Source organism: Peromyscus californicus, unplaced genomic scaffold (genome assembly GCF_007827085.1).
Source record: "Peromyscus californicus insignis strain IS unplaced genomic scaffold, ASM782708v3 Scaffold_8__1_contigs__length_139910024, whole genome shotgun sequence".
Taxonomy (NCBI): Eukaryota; Metazoa; Chordata; class Mammalia; order Rodentia; family Cricetidae; genus Peromyscus; species Peromyscus californicus.
In genome coordinates, this window is record NW_026294606.1 from 66,007,279 (window position 1) to 66,026,678 (window position 19,400).

The following is a 19,400-nucleotide window of genomic DNA, read 5'->3' on the forward strand; positions in this document are numbered from 1 at the left end:
AGCATCTATGGATTCCTTACTTAAAGAACCACATGCCCCAAATAAGGATTTAGCACTATTATGTTGCAAATGTAGAAAGGGCTTTTGCAATGACGTTTATTGACCATGTATAACAGGCATAACTCATGTAGTTTCATCAGAGTATAGTAATATATTTGCTAACATACCAACAAGTATTTATCTCCACTCTATTCATAAGCAAGCTTCTAGAGCTCTCAAGCCACCATTGAGAAATCCTATATGATAAAATTTCTTTGCATTTTCTTAATCAAAACATACAAAGTTAAATTTGCCTTGAGATTTTTCAGAATTTATTAAGAATCAACAATAATAACCAGCCCCCACCATTAAGAATCATTTCAATGGCCACGATTTCCTTCTTGCAACAGTAACATGGCCTTAAGGTGAGAGCAAGTCCCACACATTGCTCTAAATTACCATTGTATCCATCTTGATTCAGGTCCCCCAAGTGGGCCACAGAGCTACCGAATCTCCCAAAAGTCTCCGTGCCGGTGAGGACCTGTGGGTCTTGGAAGAGGAGGGTGCTCACTTGTAGGTACAGGTAGACCTGCCCTACTTCTCTAGGGTTACTTTCAAATTCACGGTCCATAAAGAGAGGGGCTCCGATCAATATGTCATCCATGCTGCAGGGAACAGAGAGAGGGGACAGTCAGCCGCCTTGGCAGACAAGGCTCTCTGATGTGTTTGTAACCAACCAGATGAGTGTGTTTCCTTTAGTGTGTTTCCTTTCCTCAGGGCCATTTTACAATCATCAGATTTCTTTCATAGCTTTGTTGTGTCTACAGAGCAGAATGCTGAAGAAAATAAAGGTTGTTAAATTATCACATTGAACTTTCCAACTATGGGAAAAATGACTAAGAAACCACAGACATTTCATCCTTTCTGGCATTTTAGTGCATTTCCAGAAACTTTAGTCACACATGGAAAACATATCAAACAGACCTGAGCAGGTTTTAGTTTTTAAGAACACAGAGTTTGTCTGTAATTTATTGAGCTGACCCTGACTTCTTGAAGTAACAAGATTTCAAATAATTTTTGTCCTGTCCTTCCTTTGGTTAAATAAAAGAGGCCAGAGAAGTAGTTAATGCTGGCTGGAACACAAATTTTTATTCCTAATGAGATATGCAGTCATTCTGTGTATGTCATAGCTAGAAACTAATAAAAGATTTTTAAAGGATTTAGAGATGAATTATAACTACTGTGTGAATAAGAAATAAAGATGGCTAGAGGCGTCTTCTTCACAGAGGTAGACACTACAGAAGGGATGGAACAAGGAATATTCTATTTTGTCAGGAGACTTCTAAAATATTTGATTTTTATTTTCAAAAAATTAAGGAAGCTCCTACTAACCAAAATGCATGCTTTGACCTCTACTAATGATTGCTGCTAAAGTATGTCTGCAGACAAGCTTATCTTGGCAGATGCAATAGTATGAAAATACAAATTTGCGTTTGACTCTTAAGTCTATGCAGATCAATACTGAGGTTTGCCAAATTACCTAATTACCTGAATACTTCATTCACATGACTTAACTATATATTGTTATGATATTCCTACTAATAGTAAACTATTAATACAGCAAGTACATTAATATTATGTATGATGTGAGAAGATCAATGCTTTGATATGTTAGTATAAGTATATGAAAGAGATATTAATATATGACATATTTATAATACAATTTTAAAAAGTAAAGAATGGAGTGGGAAGTCATTGAAAGCCAGATACTTTATTCTTTCTTTCCTCTCTTTTCCCTTTTTTACTCTTCCCTCTTTTTCTCCCTTTTCCTCCCCTCTCTTCCCTCTCTCTCTTCCTTTCTTCCTTTATCTCTCTCTTTCTCTCTCCTTCTATTATTCCCTCCTCTCCTTCTATTTTTTCTTTTTGATCTCCTATGTAGCCAAGGCTGGCCTTGAACTCATGATTGTTCGGTCTCAGCCTCCCAAATGCTGGAGTAATAGATGTGTGCCACCATGACTAGTTTTTGAGCCAAAATCTTTCCAGAAACTCAAAGTGGTATGAATGACACACCATACTAACCTCATTGTCCTGACCTTTCCATGAATTTGGAGCTTACCTATCGTAGCAGCCTGCTATCTATTTCTCAGGGCTCTTTTCCTTCTGTTGGTTTATCTTGTCCAACTTCAATATGATAGTTTTTTTTTTATCTTTTTATCTTTATTTTTTTAAATGAATGAATGAATGAAACCCTAGCTACTAGAATAAAGGTTAATAACTGAATTATACTTGCTGGAAGAAGTTGAAACAGTTTTCTTTAATAGAGTGACACTGGGTATATCAAGCACTCTAGGACAGGCCTCATATAGTTGACCAACATATAATGAACTCCATGTTATTTGTGTGCTGTTATCTGGTTACAGTTTGGTGGGTTTTTTGTTTGTTTGTTTGTTTGTTCGTTTTGCTTTGTTTTCATTTTGGATGTGGTTTCATTTTGTTTTGTTCGTTTTGGGGAGTTTTGATGTATTGTTTTTCTTTTTGAGAAAGAACATAAAGTAGAGTAGGTGTGGGGGCAAAGGGTCTGGAAATACTTGAAGGAGGGGGAATAACATGATCAAAATATAAAACTGTTTTAAATAATAAAAACATAATAAAACAAAGAAACGGTATATCATGTACACCTGCTAGGTTTAAGACTATAGTTAATAATTTAAAGAATACAGTGTTGAATATTGGGTCAACTCAAAACTTGGAAAAGATATACTTTCAACTTGTCACTCATATAACTACAAACAAAGGAGCTTGAAAAAAAAATAAAATTAGGATCCAAATTAGTGCTGTGGTTACAGACAGAGGAGAGGCTGGAGCTTAGAGGGAATGAAGGGACATTGACCACATGTAGGAATCTGCTGGTGGATCTAGAAGTAAGCATTCCAATGTTGAGACCCAAGACATGTACCAATGAGTAGTCAGAGAACATTGAGTAGCTGAGGCGAGCTCCGTAATTTGAGTATTCTAGCACATTCAACTGGAAAGATAAAATGTATAAGCCATTCTTCGAATTCAAAATTGAAAAATAATCATGTATACCAATGTTATATATTCTAGTGTTGTATGTAATATTATAGAACACCATAGATTATTTTATAATTGTGCTATATTTATATAATATATAGTAAGAAATGTAAGCCAGTTAAAATCTATTGAACCTATTAAAGTTGGGCAAAATATCTGAATAGATACCTGCTTAAAGAAAATACAAGCACACAAGAAGATGTTCAAGCCGGGCGGTGGTGGCGCACGCCTTTAATCCCAGCACTGGGGAGGCAGAGCCAGGCGGATCTCTGTGAGTTCGAGGCCAGCCTGGGCTACCAAGTGAGTTCCAGGAAAAGGCGCAAAGCTACACAGAGAAACCCTGTCTCGAAAAACCAAAAAAAAAAAAAAAAAAAAAAAAGAAGATGTTCAATGTCACATTGCTAGGAATTAAAAATCTAAATAATGAGGTGCTACTGTAATCGCTTGGAATAGCTGAACTCCAAGTGCTGCTAGCACCAAATATAGTGTGGCTCTGGCAATATGCAAATCAATACAGCCACTCGGAAGCAATCTAGCAGGTCCTTACAAAGTTACACACAGGATTATCACATATGATCTCACATTTGTAGTCCTTTTCAGTTTCCCAAGTGAACCTGATACTTAACGCCCACCTGAAAATCTGCATGCAGATATTTGCAGCATAACTGCTAAGGCTTGGAAACAACCAAGATGCTCTCAAAAACCGTGTTACATCATCTGGTGGAACACTCTTCAGCAATGAAAACGAATGGGTACAAAACCATGGGAAGATATGGAGGAAATGGCACTTATTACTGATTGAAAGAAGTCGATCTGAGAAGATGAAATGCTGCGTAATTCAGGGAAAGCCCAAACCGTGGAAACTAGGAAGAGTAGTGATTGCAGGGGTAGGGTATGTGAAGGGGGTAAGAAAGAGGTGCCTGGGATTTGTATGGTAGTGACACTGTAATGTAGCCTGTGGGTGACACCGCAGTGATGGATATATGTAGACACACACATGGCAAGAACCATAGAACCTTATAAAACAGAGTGAATCTCCCTGTGAACTGTGCTTTTCAGCTCTCAGGATGCTTCCTCCTTTGAGAAAAAAATGCACTATACTGATACACAATGTTAAGAGCAGGGGAAAGAGGAGGGGTGAGGAGGGATGTGCCAATGTTGTACTTCCTGATCCATTCTCCTATAAACCCAAGCAGGAAATATATTAATACTAGTGAATAGAAAGGCAATTGAAGAGCCGGGCAATGATGGTGCACACCTTTAATCTCAGCACTTGGGAGACAGAGGCAGGTGGATCTCTATGAGTTTGAGGCCAGCCTAGTTTACAGAGAGAGTTCCAGGACAGCCAGGGCTACACAGAGAAACCCTGTCTTCTTGTCTTGTAAAATCAAAAAGAAAAAGAAGAAAAATAAAAAGAAAGGCAATTGAAGAAGTAAGTTGAATCCAGATGAAATGAGAAAAATGGGCATTTGGGAATAATATTGATGTAGAGTTAGACCTTCCACTGCAGTAAGCGCGTGTAGCATGGTGAGGAGAGCTGCATTTGTTAAATGTGGACAATATAGAAAAATAGACTGCTTCACTGAATACCATTGAAGGCATCTCTCCCTGCTCCCTCTTGCCCACCCTGACACCGACTACAGTAGTATTTAACAAATGGCAGGTGTTATGGAGGGCTTGGGCTACCTGGCAAGGAGAATACCCAATACTTTTACACCAATGTAAATAGAAAGAATTCATGTCCAAAAAGCAAAGTTTGTTTCCTTCTTTCTGATTCTGTAAGAGCCACAAACAAGTAGGAAGTAACTCTGGAATGGTTGGAGCCTAGAGATGCTTTGAGAACAGGCTACCCACAGTAGTAGACACAACACACTGGAGAACACTGGGAGGAGCTTCCAGCTGCCTGCACTGTGAGAAGGAAGTGGAGGCGGAGGGACGGAGTTCAGGACTGGCTGTTATTTTTGTTTTAGATTCCAAAACCTAAGAAGGATTCCTAAATTTAAATTTTTCTCTCTCCCTCCCTACTTCCTTCCACCCCACCTTTTTTTCTTTCATCCCTTTCATTCTTTCTTCTCTTAGGCAGGGTCTAACTATGTCACCCAAGTTGGCCTGAAACTTAACAATCTTCCTGCTTAGCCTCCTGAGTGCTGGGATTGTGTGCTGACACCCAACTTAAAATGTTCCAAATACATGTCAAAAAAAAGCAAGACTAAAAACATCATTTTTCCTCTTGTTGTGCCACCCGTACTCCCAGCTCCTGGTCTTGTACCAGGGTGCCCTGGCTGGCTCTATGACTGTCATGTCAAACGTGAAGATGCATTTGTCTAATCATCTAGCTGTGAGTGTCGCAGCCTCAAAGTAAGACCCACAAAGTTAGTATTCTGCATCACAGAGACTAACAGAAACAATTTCTTATTCCAGAAAGAAGGAACAAAGCCATCTACTTGGTTCCTGAGGGTGTGACTATAACAAAGTTTGCCACAATTGGCTCAATTCTTTTCTTCTTGCAAACACTGGGTCCTAAAAGTGGGAAATGCAGTCCCTATGATCACGAGGGACTGGAGCATTGATGGAATGTTTGAATTCCAAAGTAATGTGATAGCATTGATTCATCTTCTTAGAAATATATTTCCCTGGATGCTTAAGTTATAAGTCTGTTAAAATACTCTAAATATTCTTAGTTTATATGTATGTCCTCATAGAATTAAGAGACAATTACCAGCTCAGATTCAGTTGTCACAATGTGCTTCATAGACTATTTTTCACTTGCTATAAATATTATCTTCTACTCATGGTGCCATTTAATCACAGTTCATATGATTGTTTAGGCTAATGTTTTAGAATCTTGATTTGCAACCCATTAGAGGATTATGAAATTGACTGAATGGGTCTCCAGTAACAGTTCTAAATAAAACAATGTAATAATAGAAAACAGAGTAAATGCATTATACACACTGAGGAGGAAGGAGTGTGTATGCGTGTATGCGAGTGTGTTGTTTGTGTGTGCTAGGGTATGATGCAAATGTATTTATTTTTTGGATAGGGTCCAAGCTGGTCTTGAATTTGTTATATAGCCAACACAACCTTAAACTTCTGATTTTTCTGCTTCCACTTCCCAGCTGCTAGGATTACAGGTATATGCTACCATGCCTGGTTTTGTGTGGTGCTCTAACCCAGAGCTTCCTGTACACTAGCTCAGCACTCTACTACCTGAGCTATATCCCCAGTTGGCAAATGCCTTTGGTATTATGGACTATAGAGGTGGACTATGTGTGTTTTTAAAGATAAGGTCTTCCCATATAACCACCACTGGCCTTGAACTCATGATCCTCCTGCCTCAGCATTGGAGTGCTATAATTATAAGAGTATGCCACCTTATTTGGACAAATTCTTTTCTTGTGTGTGTCCAATTCAAGTTCAAAATTTTTAAGTATTTATTAGCAGAGACGACTTTTTTTGACCATCTGATCAGTAATGGTGTATGACAGGCTGGGGAACATTCCAAAATAATATGTATAGAAAGTTTTTAAAATATGTTCTAATGTTTTTAATAAGATAATTATGAATAAATCATGTTAATGATGTGTTTTCCCTTAAACTATTTCCTTTGGTGGTGGTATGAGTGAGATTTAACTTCTTCTGGAAAGGATGTAGGATACAGGCATCAACTTCATTTTATCTGAAAGGCCATAAGTTTAACCATGGTCTACTCAAACATCTCTGTGAAGCATATAGGTTTCCTTTTTCTCTCCAATTTATGTCTAAATCAACTCTGATGACCTAGTATAATGAAAGGGTCAACATCTCACTCTTCACATGACATGTGGAGCAGGACATTACAAACAGTTTGTGATAAAGTATGAGAGAATTCATCAATGAGAACATCAAATATGAAGAATCAGAGTTTATTTCCTGTAGATAAAGTAATATTACACTAATTTAATAATAGGAACTCCTTTTTCTCCAGGAGTAAAATTTGCCTGCTAATGCCTATCATTAATATTCATAGTGATTTACTTATTAAAGGAATCCAGAACAGTGGGCTGCAGAGTTGATATTTAGGCAACCTAATTGGCTTGTGATAGGCACTAACAAAGATAATTTAGCTAATTACATTAGTGAAATGAACTTAACTCATAACCTTTTTTTTTTTTTTTTTTTTTTTTTTTTTTTTTTTGGTTTTTCGAGACAGGGTTTCTCTGTGTAGCTTTGCGCCTTTCCTGGGACTCACTTGGTAGTCCAGGCTGGCCTCGAACTCACAGAGATCCGCCTGGCTCTGTCTCCCGAGTGCTGGGATTAAAGGCGTGAGCCACCACCGCCCGGCTAACTCATAACCTTTTTATATTTTGGTTTTCTTGATTTTCTACGTAATTTACTCATAACAACTTCTCCTATGTGAATGGAAAAACTTTGGACTGAATCTAGCTCAAAATTAAAGTTGCTCAGAGCTACTTCCTTTCAAAAAGTTTCTCTTCAAGGTGTCGTCAGTTTCACCGATGGCTAAAGTCTGTGGAAATGTGTCTCCTTTGGTCTTATTCAAGTTATAAACAATGAGTGTGGAAATGTCCATGGCTTCAATTTTAATTCTATGAGTTTCTGAAAAGGATAACTAATACTACACAGTTTAATTACCATAATGAAAAATTAAAACTGATTCTCTTATCTAGAAATATAATGAAAATTACTATCTCCATTTTCTATTCCAAAAATTCCTAAGAGAGTTTACATAGATGAGTTTATACAAACACTGAGGTTAATTCTGCCAGTTTGTGTATACCATCATTTCAAAACCATAGCAGACTTGGTAACATTCCCCATCAATCAGCACGTGCACAATTGTGTGGTCCAAATGTTTGGAATCCATTTATCATACTGGTAATTTTTTTTTCTAAATAAGAATATTGAGATAGGGTGATGAATATTTGTAAGCCCAGAACGAGGGAGCCTGAGATAGAAGGATCATGAGTTCAAGGCCAGCCTGGAAACATGACAAAAATTTACCTCAAAAATAAATACACACATTACATAAATGCTTATGGGAAAATCAACATCAATTGTTACCTTATCACCTTGCATAATATCATCTTGTTTTCCTTCCTGATGTTTAGATTTTGGTAAGAACCTTGATTTTGTTACACACCAGATGAACGTGCATGTTGCCAAGCAATCTTCATTAGCCAGTCTCATACACAAGGGTACCTAATAATCTTTTGGTGTGGAAAAAGTCTGGTTCATCCCAGAGAGAGAGAGAGAGACAGAGACAGAGACAGAGACAGAGACAGAGAGACAGACAGAGACAGAGATAGACAGAAGATAAAGACAGAGACAGAATATGTATGTGTTAAAGGGGTGTGGCCTTTCTAAACATGAGTCATCACCCAGCTAAGTGATTTTCTTAGCTCTCTGAATGAACTATGTAAACTACCACCATTGTGATCTCCAATTTCACTTGAGTTGTCCAGTTCTATCATGGATCTGCCTTTGATCAACCCTATTTGCTTTCAGAATACATTTGTTTATGATAGGACCTTGAATTTCACAGTACCCAAATAATTAAAAACAGCAAATTATCAGCACACTAAAGTCTGTGGTCCCTTTATCTGTGAAAAAGTACGGGCTTCATGAATCCACTTTGTAGTAGAGTACAAAACATTATTAATATAAAAAATTAATTAGCTAAAAAAGAACTAGTATGCACAGCAATTTTGAAAACCACCAGTAAAGGACAAGATTTCCCACTTGAACAATTACTTGAGTTTGTAACTAGCAAGTTGTTTTGATCAGCAAGGACCCAAGAAGCCCATTATTACAAGCATTTTCTCTTTGACATGGCAAAAATGTGTATTGTAGATATTGCCACAAAGTTTTGCTGTCATTTAAATTGAGGATATTTCCAGGAAGGAGATTCCTCCAGAACACATGTGAACTTTGAGAAAAGTCACAGGATTATAAATGCAAGTGGCCTGTGAAAAGGCTGTTGGAGAAAGGGTGGGCCTGACGGAATGCCACCAATACATAAGGGGACAGCCTTTGTGGTCAGATGCATGCCCAGGACAGAAATATGGCTATGCACATCTGATCGGTCTCCATGGAACTGCTGTCAGTATAGAGTGGGCTCACTGACTCTGGACTCCATGCCATGCTTGGCTTTCCTGGTTTTCTTTATCTAGCCTCTTCCTGAAGTTCTAAGAGGATTTCATAACAATTATAGTCCATCAAGTTGGGAAGCTTGACTGGTGGTCCCCAAAGTATCTTTCTATTTGTAACTAAGACAGTTGGAGATGAATGTTATTTCATTTTAAAATGAACTGCTTGGAGGATAAAATCAGCACTCAGCAAGTCTTTCAAAATATATCCACATGCAACTGCTTCTGCTTCCAAACCACTGTCCTGCCTTCTCTGGACATGAACCAGACAGGCAGAGTGCACCTGTGAGAATGGATGTTTCTCCTTTTGAATCCCCTGTAGTTCACAGGTTAATGCCTCCCTTTGAGGAAGATCCCTTTTCACCTCCCTGTGACGTTATCTGGCTGTGTCTATTAAATGCAGCAGGATCTACACCTTTCATAGTCCAAGTTCTCAACATTCTTCAAGGCCCTTTGCTGTTTCTAGAATATTCCAGAAACTCCCACTTCTGGGAATTTGTATTCTTCCCATTTGGCAGGGAACCCTCTTCTACTTAAGGCTTTTTTTTTTTTAATTTTGCTGTTGTTCTCATGCTACAGCCCTATCTTGCTGTTACCTTCTCACACAGATAAGTCCTCTGTGCTCTGCTCATTCATTCTTCCCTGCATCCTAGGATCTTGAGCAAGAACTGAAGTTTTTACAGTTTGCCCTTCTCAGAATAACCATTGCAATATATAGTAATATCTTTTCCAGGTTGGTTTCTTTCTCTTAGTTATGTGAGTTCAAGTTTTTCCCATGTCTTTTTTTTTGACAGCTCACATCATTTAATGCTGAATAAATAAACCTTATTCTCTAGGTTTACCATAGCTTCTTTATTATTCACTTGTCTACTAAAGACATCTTCTTTACTTCCAGCTCAATTTCTGCATAGAACATACCAGCATCTGACATACTCCTTACTTGACTTATTAATTTGGGGATATAACTTCTACATCCCCAGTTCTAACATAACTTTCATGGTAGTGTGGCACTCAGCCCATGCACAGTGGAAAACAAATGTATGTTCAACAAAAGGATAATAGTAAAAGCATTTTCCAGTACATACAGAAAGTACTCGATTGTTCTCCAATCATATGCCACACCATGATATATAAAGTATATTTCCAGTGTTGCAAATGTGAGAGAGAAGTAAGCTATTAAGGATCTATCTAAAGTGACTGGCTCTGATTCTGGAATGCAGTAAGGATCCTTCAGATACTTGCTTTTATACAAAAACATGCAATCTCTGGGAGAGCAGAGAGCCATCTGCCTCACTCACCTTGTACCATGCTTTGGGTGCCTGAGAATGATGCTTTCCATACGAGATTCTCCAACCACGTTTGTTACATGGGTGAGCAGTACATCTCAACTTAAAGATTTCCTCCCTCCCTCCCTCCCTTCTTCCATCCCTCCCTCACTCCATTCCTCCCCATTCCTTCTCCTCCTGTACCCTATCATCCCCTTGCTATATACTCTTGTCTATCATATATACTCCAGCGTATACTTGAACTCACAATGCCCCTGCTTCAGTTTCTGAAAGGCTTATGTTACAGAAACACACTCACTGCCATACTTGGCTGAGATTTTCTTAATATATTGCCAAATTATCTCTCAAATGCTTTGATAAAACATAGAGGTGGGTAATCATTTACTTTTGATACAATTACTTTCATATAAGCACAATTCTGTGGCGGAGTTTAGTTCAAGCTCAACTCTAATTTGTTGCTACGATTTGAAAAACAAAATTATTTTATGTTCTCTATGGAATTTGCTGATATGTTAGTTAGAGCAATATAAAGAGGAAAAAATTCATCAATGTGTAAAGTACTTTAGGATCATATCACATGGAGGGAGAACCTCTAGACACAAAGAGAAATAGATGAGCAAGCTCCTAACTGGCTGTGGTGTTTGAATGGTCAATGGCTATTTGTTGAATAACATCAGGGTAAAACCAAACAAAATTGTCCTCTTTTTTAGAAGTGGCAGATGTGGAAAATCTCAGCAAGACATAAAATAAGATGACAGAGTTCTTTATTAGATGCATCCTCTTGTCCTGAACCAAATGTTAAAACAAGAGGGCCTCTATCTTATTCAGGAAGTCCAGAAGGCTGTGTTCAGTGAAAGAAATATATAACATCTTTTATGTATGCACATAACACACAGCAGGGAGGAAGTTCTCATAAACTTACCCATCATTGTTAACATCTGATACCACCACTGTATATCCGAAATAAGATGCCATCTGCAATACAATAATAATTTTTGTGTTCAGGAAGCCATGCTTATAGTCACCTCTTAATTATTCATGAGAAATGCCTTTCACTGTGGTACATTTTTTTCCATTTACATTCATAGACCCCTGAACCTGTTCCAAGTGTTCAAGTCATTTAGTCTAACCTCTGACCTAATGAATAATTCCTTCCACAATAACCCTGACATCTGCTTGCACAGCCTCTGGATACATTAGGCCCATTCAATTCTGGGATATAACTGTTAGGATGGTCTTTGCTACTTGTAGTCTTTCTGTGATATCTAGTGCTTTAACTTGGATCAGCCATCTTGAACCCCACAGAATCAACTCAATTCCACCACATGTGGAGGAATTTCAGGGCATTTTCAGATATGACACTGTCCAGCTCTGAGATTCCACATGGCAGACTCAATGAACATTGCTGTGGGATGTATTTCTGTACACTGTGAATATGTGTTGCTATGATTGGTTAATAAAGAATCTGACTGGCCAATAGTGGAACAGGATAAAGTTAGGCAGGAAAGTCAAATTTGAGAATTGGCTTTCTCAATGCTGGGAAGGAGAAGGGTGGAATTAGGAGTCACCAGCCAGATGCAGAGGGAGCAGGAGATGAACATGCCTTGCTAATAAAGGTACTGCCATGTGGCAGAGCATAAATAAGGAATATGGATTAACTTAAAATGTAAAAGCTAGTTAGTAATAAGCCTGAGCTATTGGCCAAGCATTTATAATTTTAAAAAAAGTCTATCAGAGACTCTAGGCCTATAGGCTGAAGATGGATACCCCAACATTGCAGAGGAACTTTGGGTGACTGTCCAGGCAGCTAGATGTCTCTGTCATTTCTAGAACTTTGGAAGTTGCTTACAATGCACTTCCTGTTTACTTAGATAATATTATATTCTTCTGGGGTGTCTGATGTAGTTAAAGACTAGATAGTTATAATTTTCCTTGGTTATAATAAAAGATAAATCAGATATGAGACTTTAGACTCACAAATATAGGATAGATGATAAAATATTTTCTTTAATTTTGCCAAATACAAATAGACTAGATATTGTAACTGTAATTCTTGCTTGATAGCTGTTCTATTATACGTAATTTTACTATGTTAAAGTTAAAACCTTCCTGTTTGATTAGACAGAAAAGGTGAAGTGTTGTGGGATGTCTTTGTGAATATCTGTTGTTATGATTGGTTAACAAAGAAGCTGCTCTGGCCTATGGTGAGCCAGGCAGGAAATCCAAGAGAGACAGGAAGCAGAAGGGCAGAGGCAGAGGAGATGCCAGCCTGATGCCCAAGGAACAACATGCGAACAGATGGGTAATGCCATGGCCACATTAATAGAAATGTGTTAATTTAAGATGAAAGAGCTAGCTAGCAAAAATTATTAGCCATAGGCCATACAGTTTGTAATTAATATTAGGCCTCTGAGGGATCATTTTATAAGCAGCTGTGGGACTGTGTGTGAGAGAGATTTGTCCAGACTGTGGACCAGGCAGAACACAAGAAATCTTTTGACTACACAACATATGGTACTCATAAGTTCAATGACAGAAAAACTAAGCAGGAATTATGCTATCTTGTTTGGCCTCTATATTATTAAATCACAAAATGATTTTAATTTTAAGGAAATCTACAATTCATAAATTATAGTAAGATCATATTTAATAAGACTCAAATCTTTTCAGTGCGTGTAAATGCATGTAAATGCTGTAAAATAATCTCCCACAGTTTTCCCTCAGAATTGCTTTTAAATAGTTTTATAATTCATTCAGTCTGGCTCATCATTTCATTTTACCAATGTTGTTCTTTATGTGTGTATGTGTTTGTCTACATGTTCATGGGTGTGTGCAGGTGCCTGTGTGTGCACATGTAGGTGAAGTCAGAGGTCAATATTTGGGTTTCTTCCTCAATTGTTCTCTACCATATTTTTTTTGAGACAGAGACTTTTCCCAAATCTGGAGTTTACTAATTACGCTAGCCTGTCTTGGCAGCATTTTCTTTTCTCTTGTTCCTCAGCAGTGAGGTTGCACATATTTACCACTGTGCCTGCCCCTCCCTCAGTGGGTACCAGAGACAGAAAACCAGATGCTCATTTTCACATCACAAGCATCTGACCAAACACTGTAGCCCCACTTTCATTTCTTTAGTCTGTGATCTGATATTTTAGCTGACTTATCCTCACCATCCACTAATTCAATCAAATACAGCCCACTAGAAGCTATGCTCCATGGAAGGCAGACTTCAGTCTGTTTTGAGCTTTTTCCTTCCTGCAATGCCTGAGCAATGTGTGGAGCAGAATACACTCCATTGTGACACAAAATCCCTCCAGAAGAACTGCTCAAAACTTACCAACCCATTCGCCTCACTGTCACCCCAGCCTCATTTATACCTACCATCCAACAAAGTTCTAGGAGACGTATGAAATAACTTGTTGAAAATTTCATCACAATGGGTACCTGGACCCTCAAATTTTGACAGCAAGATATGAAAAGCCCTTTCTGCCCATTTAAGAACCTTGCCAATTGATTTTCTGGACATGGCTCATCTACAGGGCAGGGTTATCTTCAGTGCTTTAAAAAAATGGAAAATTTCATCAAGTCACAATACCCAGAGAAACCTAGGATTCAGACCATCTTTGGTTGGGAAGGTGGTAGCATTCTGTGTTCAGGCCACTGAACTCTTCACAAGAGTGACTCAGCTAAGAACAGGCTATAGAGATAAATGCCTGATTTCTTCAAGGAAGGAACATAAAACAACAGTGTTCCAGGACTGTATATAAAGTTGAGGCTCAGAGGAAGGCTTAGTGTGTAGTGAGGAAGAGAAAAAACCAGGTTCACCCACTCTGGCCAATAGGGTAGGACCTGGGAGTAGCCAGTCTACTGTCACAAGGAAGGAGGTTTTGAGAGCTCACCCTTGGTGTACATTGAACACCATCTGCAATAGAATGAGATTGTTCTGTGGTCTCATCATCTGGTGGCTTTTTGCTTTTGAGCTTTACAGTGGGTTGTGCTGTAGAAACTTGGCTTATTGGCTTGCAATGAGGGAAGCTATGAATCCTAAATACTAAACACATCTTGCGATTCTTTCCTTCCTGAAATCCTTGATAATAATCATGGAGAAGAAAGAAAACCAACGTGAATTTCTTCATATTTCAGTTTCTTGCCAGGAATTTCTGGATGCAAAAGGAAGCATTTGATTTGCTCTCTTTAGCGTCCCTCCAACACACACATACACACAAATAATGGCCAAGGGTTAGCTCAGGGTAGAGCACATAGCTAATGTGTGCAACGTGCACACATACCTACTCAAACACCCCATTGACAGGAGCCTCTGTCCTTTATTGAGGATTTCCAAGAGCTTCCAAATGGCCTCTTTGCTATTCCCAGTATTCAATGCCAGCTCTACCTGAGGGTGCCATTTATCACTAATAATTACTTAGCCACCTCATAAGACCTTGGTCTTATTGGTTTTGTTTCATGTGTTTTGTTTTGATTTTCTTTTCCCTTCTTTTTTTGAGAGACAGTGAGAGAGAGACAGAGACAGAGAGAGGTGATGAGGCTGGGTGGGTAGGGAGGACTTGGGAGGAGTTGAGGGAGGGGAAGGAATGTGGTCAAAATATAAGAAAAAATTAAAATAATAAATAAACAATTCTTTCTTTTGAAAAAGACCCTGGGTTATTCCTTCCATGGCTTCAATTAAGTCTTAGTCTTAAACATATTATATAGTGGTCAAGGGGCTATTCTGACAGAATATGGAGTCCTTTCCCTGCTAATAAGTGGTTCCCTGGTGGGCTTGCCCTTATTGCTCCTTGAAAATCCAGAGCTCATGCTGGGCATGGTGGTTCATGTGCATAGTCCTAGCATATGAGATGAAGAGGAGAGGGGGTTTTGAGTTACATAGTGAGACTATCAAAAGCAAATAAGGGCTAAGGGTTAGCTCAGGGTAGAGCACATAGCTAATGTGTGCAAGGACCTGTGTTTTATCCTCAGCACCACAAAGAGATAAAATGAGCTCAATGCAGGTTGTTAGTGTCAGGTTGTGCATTGAATTTCATAAGTGGGTATGGCAAAACCCCTAAAACTAGAAGATTCTAAACTAGGGCTTATAGGAGGTGTCACACCTTTTACCAGAACCCTCAGTTCTGACTTATTTCTTGCTTCCTTGTAGCCATTGCAGCCCTCAGAAGCCTCAGATTTGCCCAGCTAGTTCCTGTGTGAAAGCCTTCACATCCTCTACCACTGGCTTTGTGTTAGACATTCTGCTGTAGAGGCCTCCAGCCTTTGGACTATCCCCACCATATTATCTAATTCTGTTTCATTTTCTTCAAATCATTAATCACTATCTAAAGCTGAATCAACTTCCCCATTCTGCTTCTTCCACACACAGCTGCTTGAGGGCTGGGATTGACTAGGTGCACCATTGTATCCAGTGTTCATTATTTCCTGAATGAATGACTACATGATGTGAACATTAGCCATTTTGCATTAAAATGTCTTTCTTTTAGACTGGGTATAGTGGTATACACCTGAAATCCCAATGATGGGGAGGGTGTGGCAGGAAGACTGCCATGAGTTCAAGACCAACCTGGGCTACACAGTGAGTTTCAAGATAGTTTGATTGAGGCCCTGTCTCAAAACAACAACCAAAAAGTCTTTACCTGTTCACCAGTAAAATTCTGAATGAAAGTCATATCTGTGGAATTAATGATAGAGACCTGAAATTGCAAAAGTGAGACAGTACATCATTTGACAGAATCAGAGAAGCTGTTTTTAGACAATTGAAACTTAAATAATTTAAAATTCTTACGAAGTATAGTAGTTGGTTAGCCATATGCAATAGTTACAAAATTGTAAGCTGTCAAGAATAATCTTAGAAAAAGGTAATTGAACATGCTTATGATTCTAAAGAGGAGAAATAATTAAAAACAAGGATACAGGCAACAGTTAGCATGTTGGTCAGTTAATTTGTCTGATCACTATTTTGTTCTAAACAAATGTTTGTGCTTATGCTATTATGAGGACTAATAAATGGCTCTTTGGGAAAATAAGCTTTTTAAATGCTACCCACATAGAAAAATATCACTTTTAATTCTATTCAGTCAAACACAAACCTACAAATTGCATGTTGTCTAGATTGAACTTTATTTAAATTTATTTTTTGACACAGGGATTCACTTACAACATAAGTTGACCTGGAACTTCCTGTGTAGTCTAGGCTGACCTCAGACTCTGGATTCTTCTGACTTATCAAGCTCTTGAGTGGTTGATAACAGCACCACTGTGCCCATCTTAGATCCTTGTATGGCTGCATGCATATGTTTGTGTGGGTGCAGTTGAACATGTGTACATGTGCATGTGGAAGCCAGAGGTCACCATTCCTTGGGAGACATCTACCTAGTTCTTTGAAACAGGATCTCTCTTTGGCCTGATGCTTACCAGCTGAGCTAAGCAGACTAGCCAGCAAGTTCTAAAGGGGTTAGCCTGTCTCCACCTCCCTAATGCTGGGATTACCATGTCTGACTTCTTTTACATGGGGTCTGAGGATCAAATTTAGGTTCTCTTGCTTCCACAGTAAGCATTTAAGTGACTGAGCAATCTCCCTCATCCCATATGTCCTTATTTGTGGTCTCTTTCTATGTATCTTTCTTTTAACTTCATGGTAACCAGTTATGATGGGCTTACATATTACCCATCTCAAACCTGACACTTTGGAATGTGCACTTATTTTCAAATACCTTTGTAGAGGAGTGAGTTAGGGACTTGGAGAAAAGTTCACTTTTTGTGCAAGGAGAAAATAAATACAAATATACAAGGATTTTTTTCTGTGTGTTGGATAATTATGACTCTTTGCAAAACAAAATGCACCCACATTTTTATTTCACATGAACCCCCAGAAACCATGCAACTAATACAATTGCATTTACTTCCTATTGAGTTGAGTAGGAAGACAGCACACTCCTGTAGTAGAAACTCATTAATAAAGGACATTTAAAATGACTTAAAGTTACATGGGAAAACCATTTCAGTGCACAAAGATCTGGAATATATCCTGGTACTCACGTATCCAAAGTTCTGTGCTCCTCTTGGAATCCCAGCAACTAATTCTAGGGATAAGAAGAGTCATTTAGAGGAGGAACCACATTAATTAATTAATTAATTAATTAATTAATTAATTAATTAATTAATTAATTAGTGTGCTTGTATATGTGTATTCATATGTATGGGTTCACATTAATTAGTGTGCTTGTATATGTGTATTCATATATATGGGTTCACGTTTGCAAATGCCAAAAAGTCACAGTAGAATTTTGGGTGTTTTTTTTTCCTCAGGAGATGTCCACATTGTATTTTTGAGACAGGGTATTTTACTAGGACTTGGGGCTTATGAAATTATTTTGACTATCCTGCCTGGCTAGTGAGCCACAGAGATCTACCTGCTTCTGCCTCCCCAGCTCTGGAATTATAAGCACAAGCATAAGTCTCAATGGCCTGATGAACTGTTTGAAATGTCTTTGATAGTGCCTTTGTTTTACAAATTCTCAACTCACATAAAGTCTGAATGCATTTTCTAGATATTTCTAAAATCCAATGAAAGTTACTGTTAGTCACTAGAGTGGTTTTAAACCCTTACTTTTTTCCTTGGGTGGGAACTGAGTGTTATTTTGGAGAGCTGTGGGAACCCAACGCCATGATATAGAAAAAAGTCATTCAGCAATTCCTTACAATTCCCTTGGTAAGCCATTAGGCCAGTGGTTGAGAGATTCGACTTTTTAAAAAAGTCACTAGTTATTCAGACTCTCCCTGATGGCCTCTGATCTACTGATGCTTTCCTATAGCAAATCATTGTACTGTTTTATCAATATATAGAATTACATGACTTAATCCTTGTAAGCAATACTATTATTATCACCTATATTTTAGAAATAAAGAAATGGAAGCTAAAACATTAGATAATTTGTCTCAGATCTTAAAATTAGTAGCAGTGAAGGGCTGAAAGCCAGAGCTCCGGATTCAAAGTCCATGACCTTTGTTACTACAATATACTGTGTTTACTTGTTTATTTTTGAGGCAATATCTCTCTGTGTAGCCCTGGTTATCCTGGAACTCCCTATGAAGATGAGGATGGCATTGAACACACAGAGAGCCACCTGCCTCGGCCTCCCAAGTTCTAGGATTAAAGATGTGTGCCACCATTCACAGATTAATATACTGCTTTTTCAAGTCAGAATTTGAAATTGGCTCCAATTCTTACTATCAAGCTATTTATTTTATGAGTCTTTTATGAGCAAATATTGTCTATTCTTTAAAATGGAGACAAACAACAATAAGACATGGATCTTACAGTTAAAAAACTAGATGTGAACATAGCGTGTAAAGTAATGGAAAGAAAGTCTCATTTAGAATTAGCTTTTATTTAAAGAAAAGCATTCCTTTCTAGAAATCTGATTATTTTGAACTTTTACAAAACTGCAAAAACATTTATATTGAATTTTGATTTGTGTACACATGAATATGAAACTATTAAAAGATCTTTTATGATTCAAAAAGATAGCCAGATTTTATTTGTGCTTGAACATCTGTGCATTAGTCAAACTCATGTAATAGAGAAAATAGTTAATGTTGATATGAAACAAGATAGACAATGGCAAATATTGATTGGCAGCTGACTCATTCAATAAATATTACTAGTTCAGTATAAGCGCCTGTCTTGCCTTAAATGTAACATGCATTTAGTGCAACATTTGAAATGATAGTTCAGGCTCCATAGCATCAATGTTATTCAGATAGAAGCAAATGACAATCAAGAGGTTGTGGTACCCTAAAAAATACTGTCAGTAAAGTCAGAACTTAAAATTGACTTAAACTCTTACTCTCAGGCTATTTATTTGATGAATCTTTTATGAGAATATTGTCTAGTCTTTAGAATGGAGAC

General features: G+C 38.0%; 1 protein-coding gene across 4 annotated transcripts in view; it reads right to left on the reverse strand.

The window, feature by feature from the left end:
• The window catches only part of Itga8 (integrin subunit alpha 8), a 178,238-nt gene that overhangs the window by 111,375 nt on the left and 47,463 nt on the right, over positions 1-19,400 (reverse strand). For all 4 annotated transcript variants that reach the window (XR_008215733.1, XM_052728122.1, XM_052728123.1 and 1 more), the window contains exons 9-12: positions 17,528-17,571; positions 16,126-16,182; positions 11,406-11,458; positions 439-644 (exon numbers count right to left, since the gene is read on the reverse strand). Coding sequence is in view for 3 of the 4 variants with exons in the window: in XM_052728122.1 (XP_052584082.1) it covers positions 439-644; positions 11,406-11,458; positions 16,126-16,182; positions 17,528-17,571 (360 nt within the window). In the remaining variant the exon portion in view is untranslated. The remainder of the gene's footprint in view (positions 1-438; positions 645-11,405; positions 11,459-16,125; positions 16,183-17,527; positions 17,572-19,400) is intronic.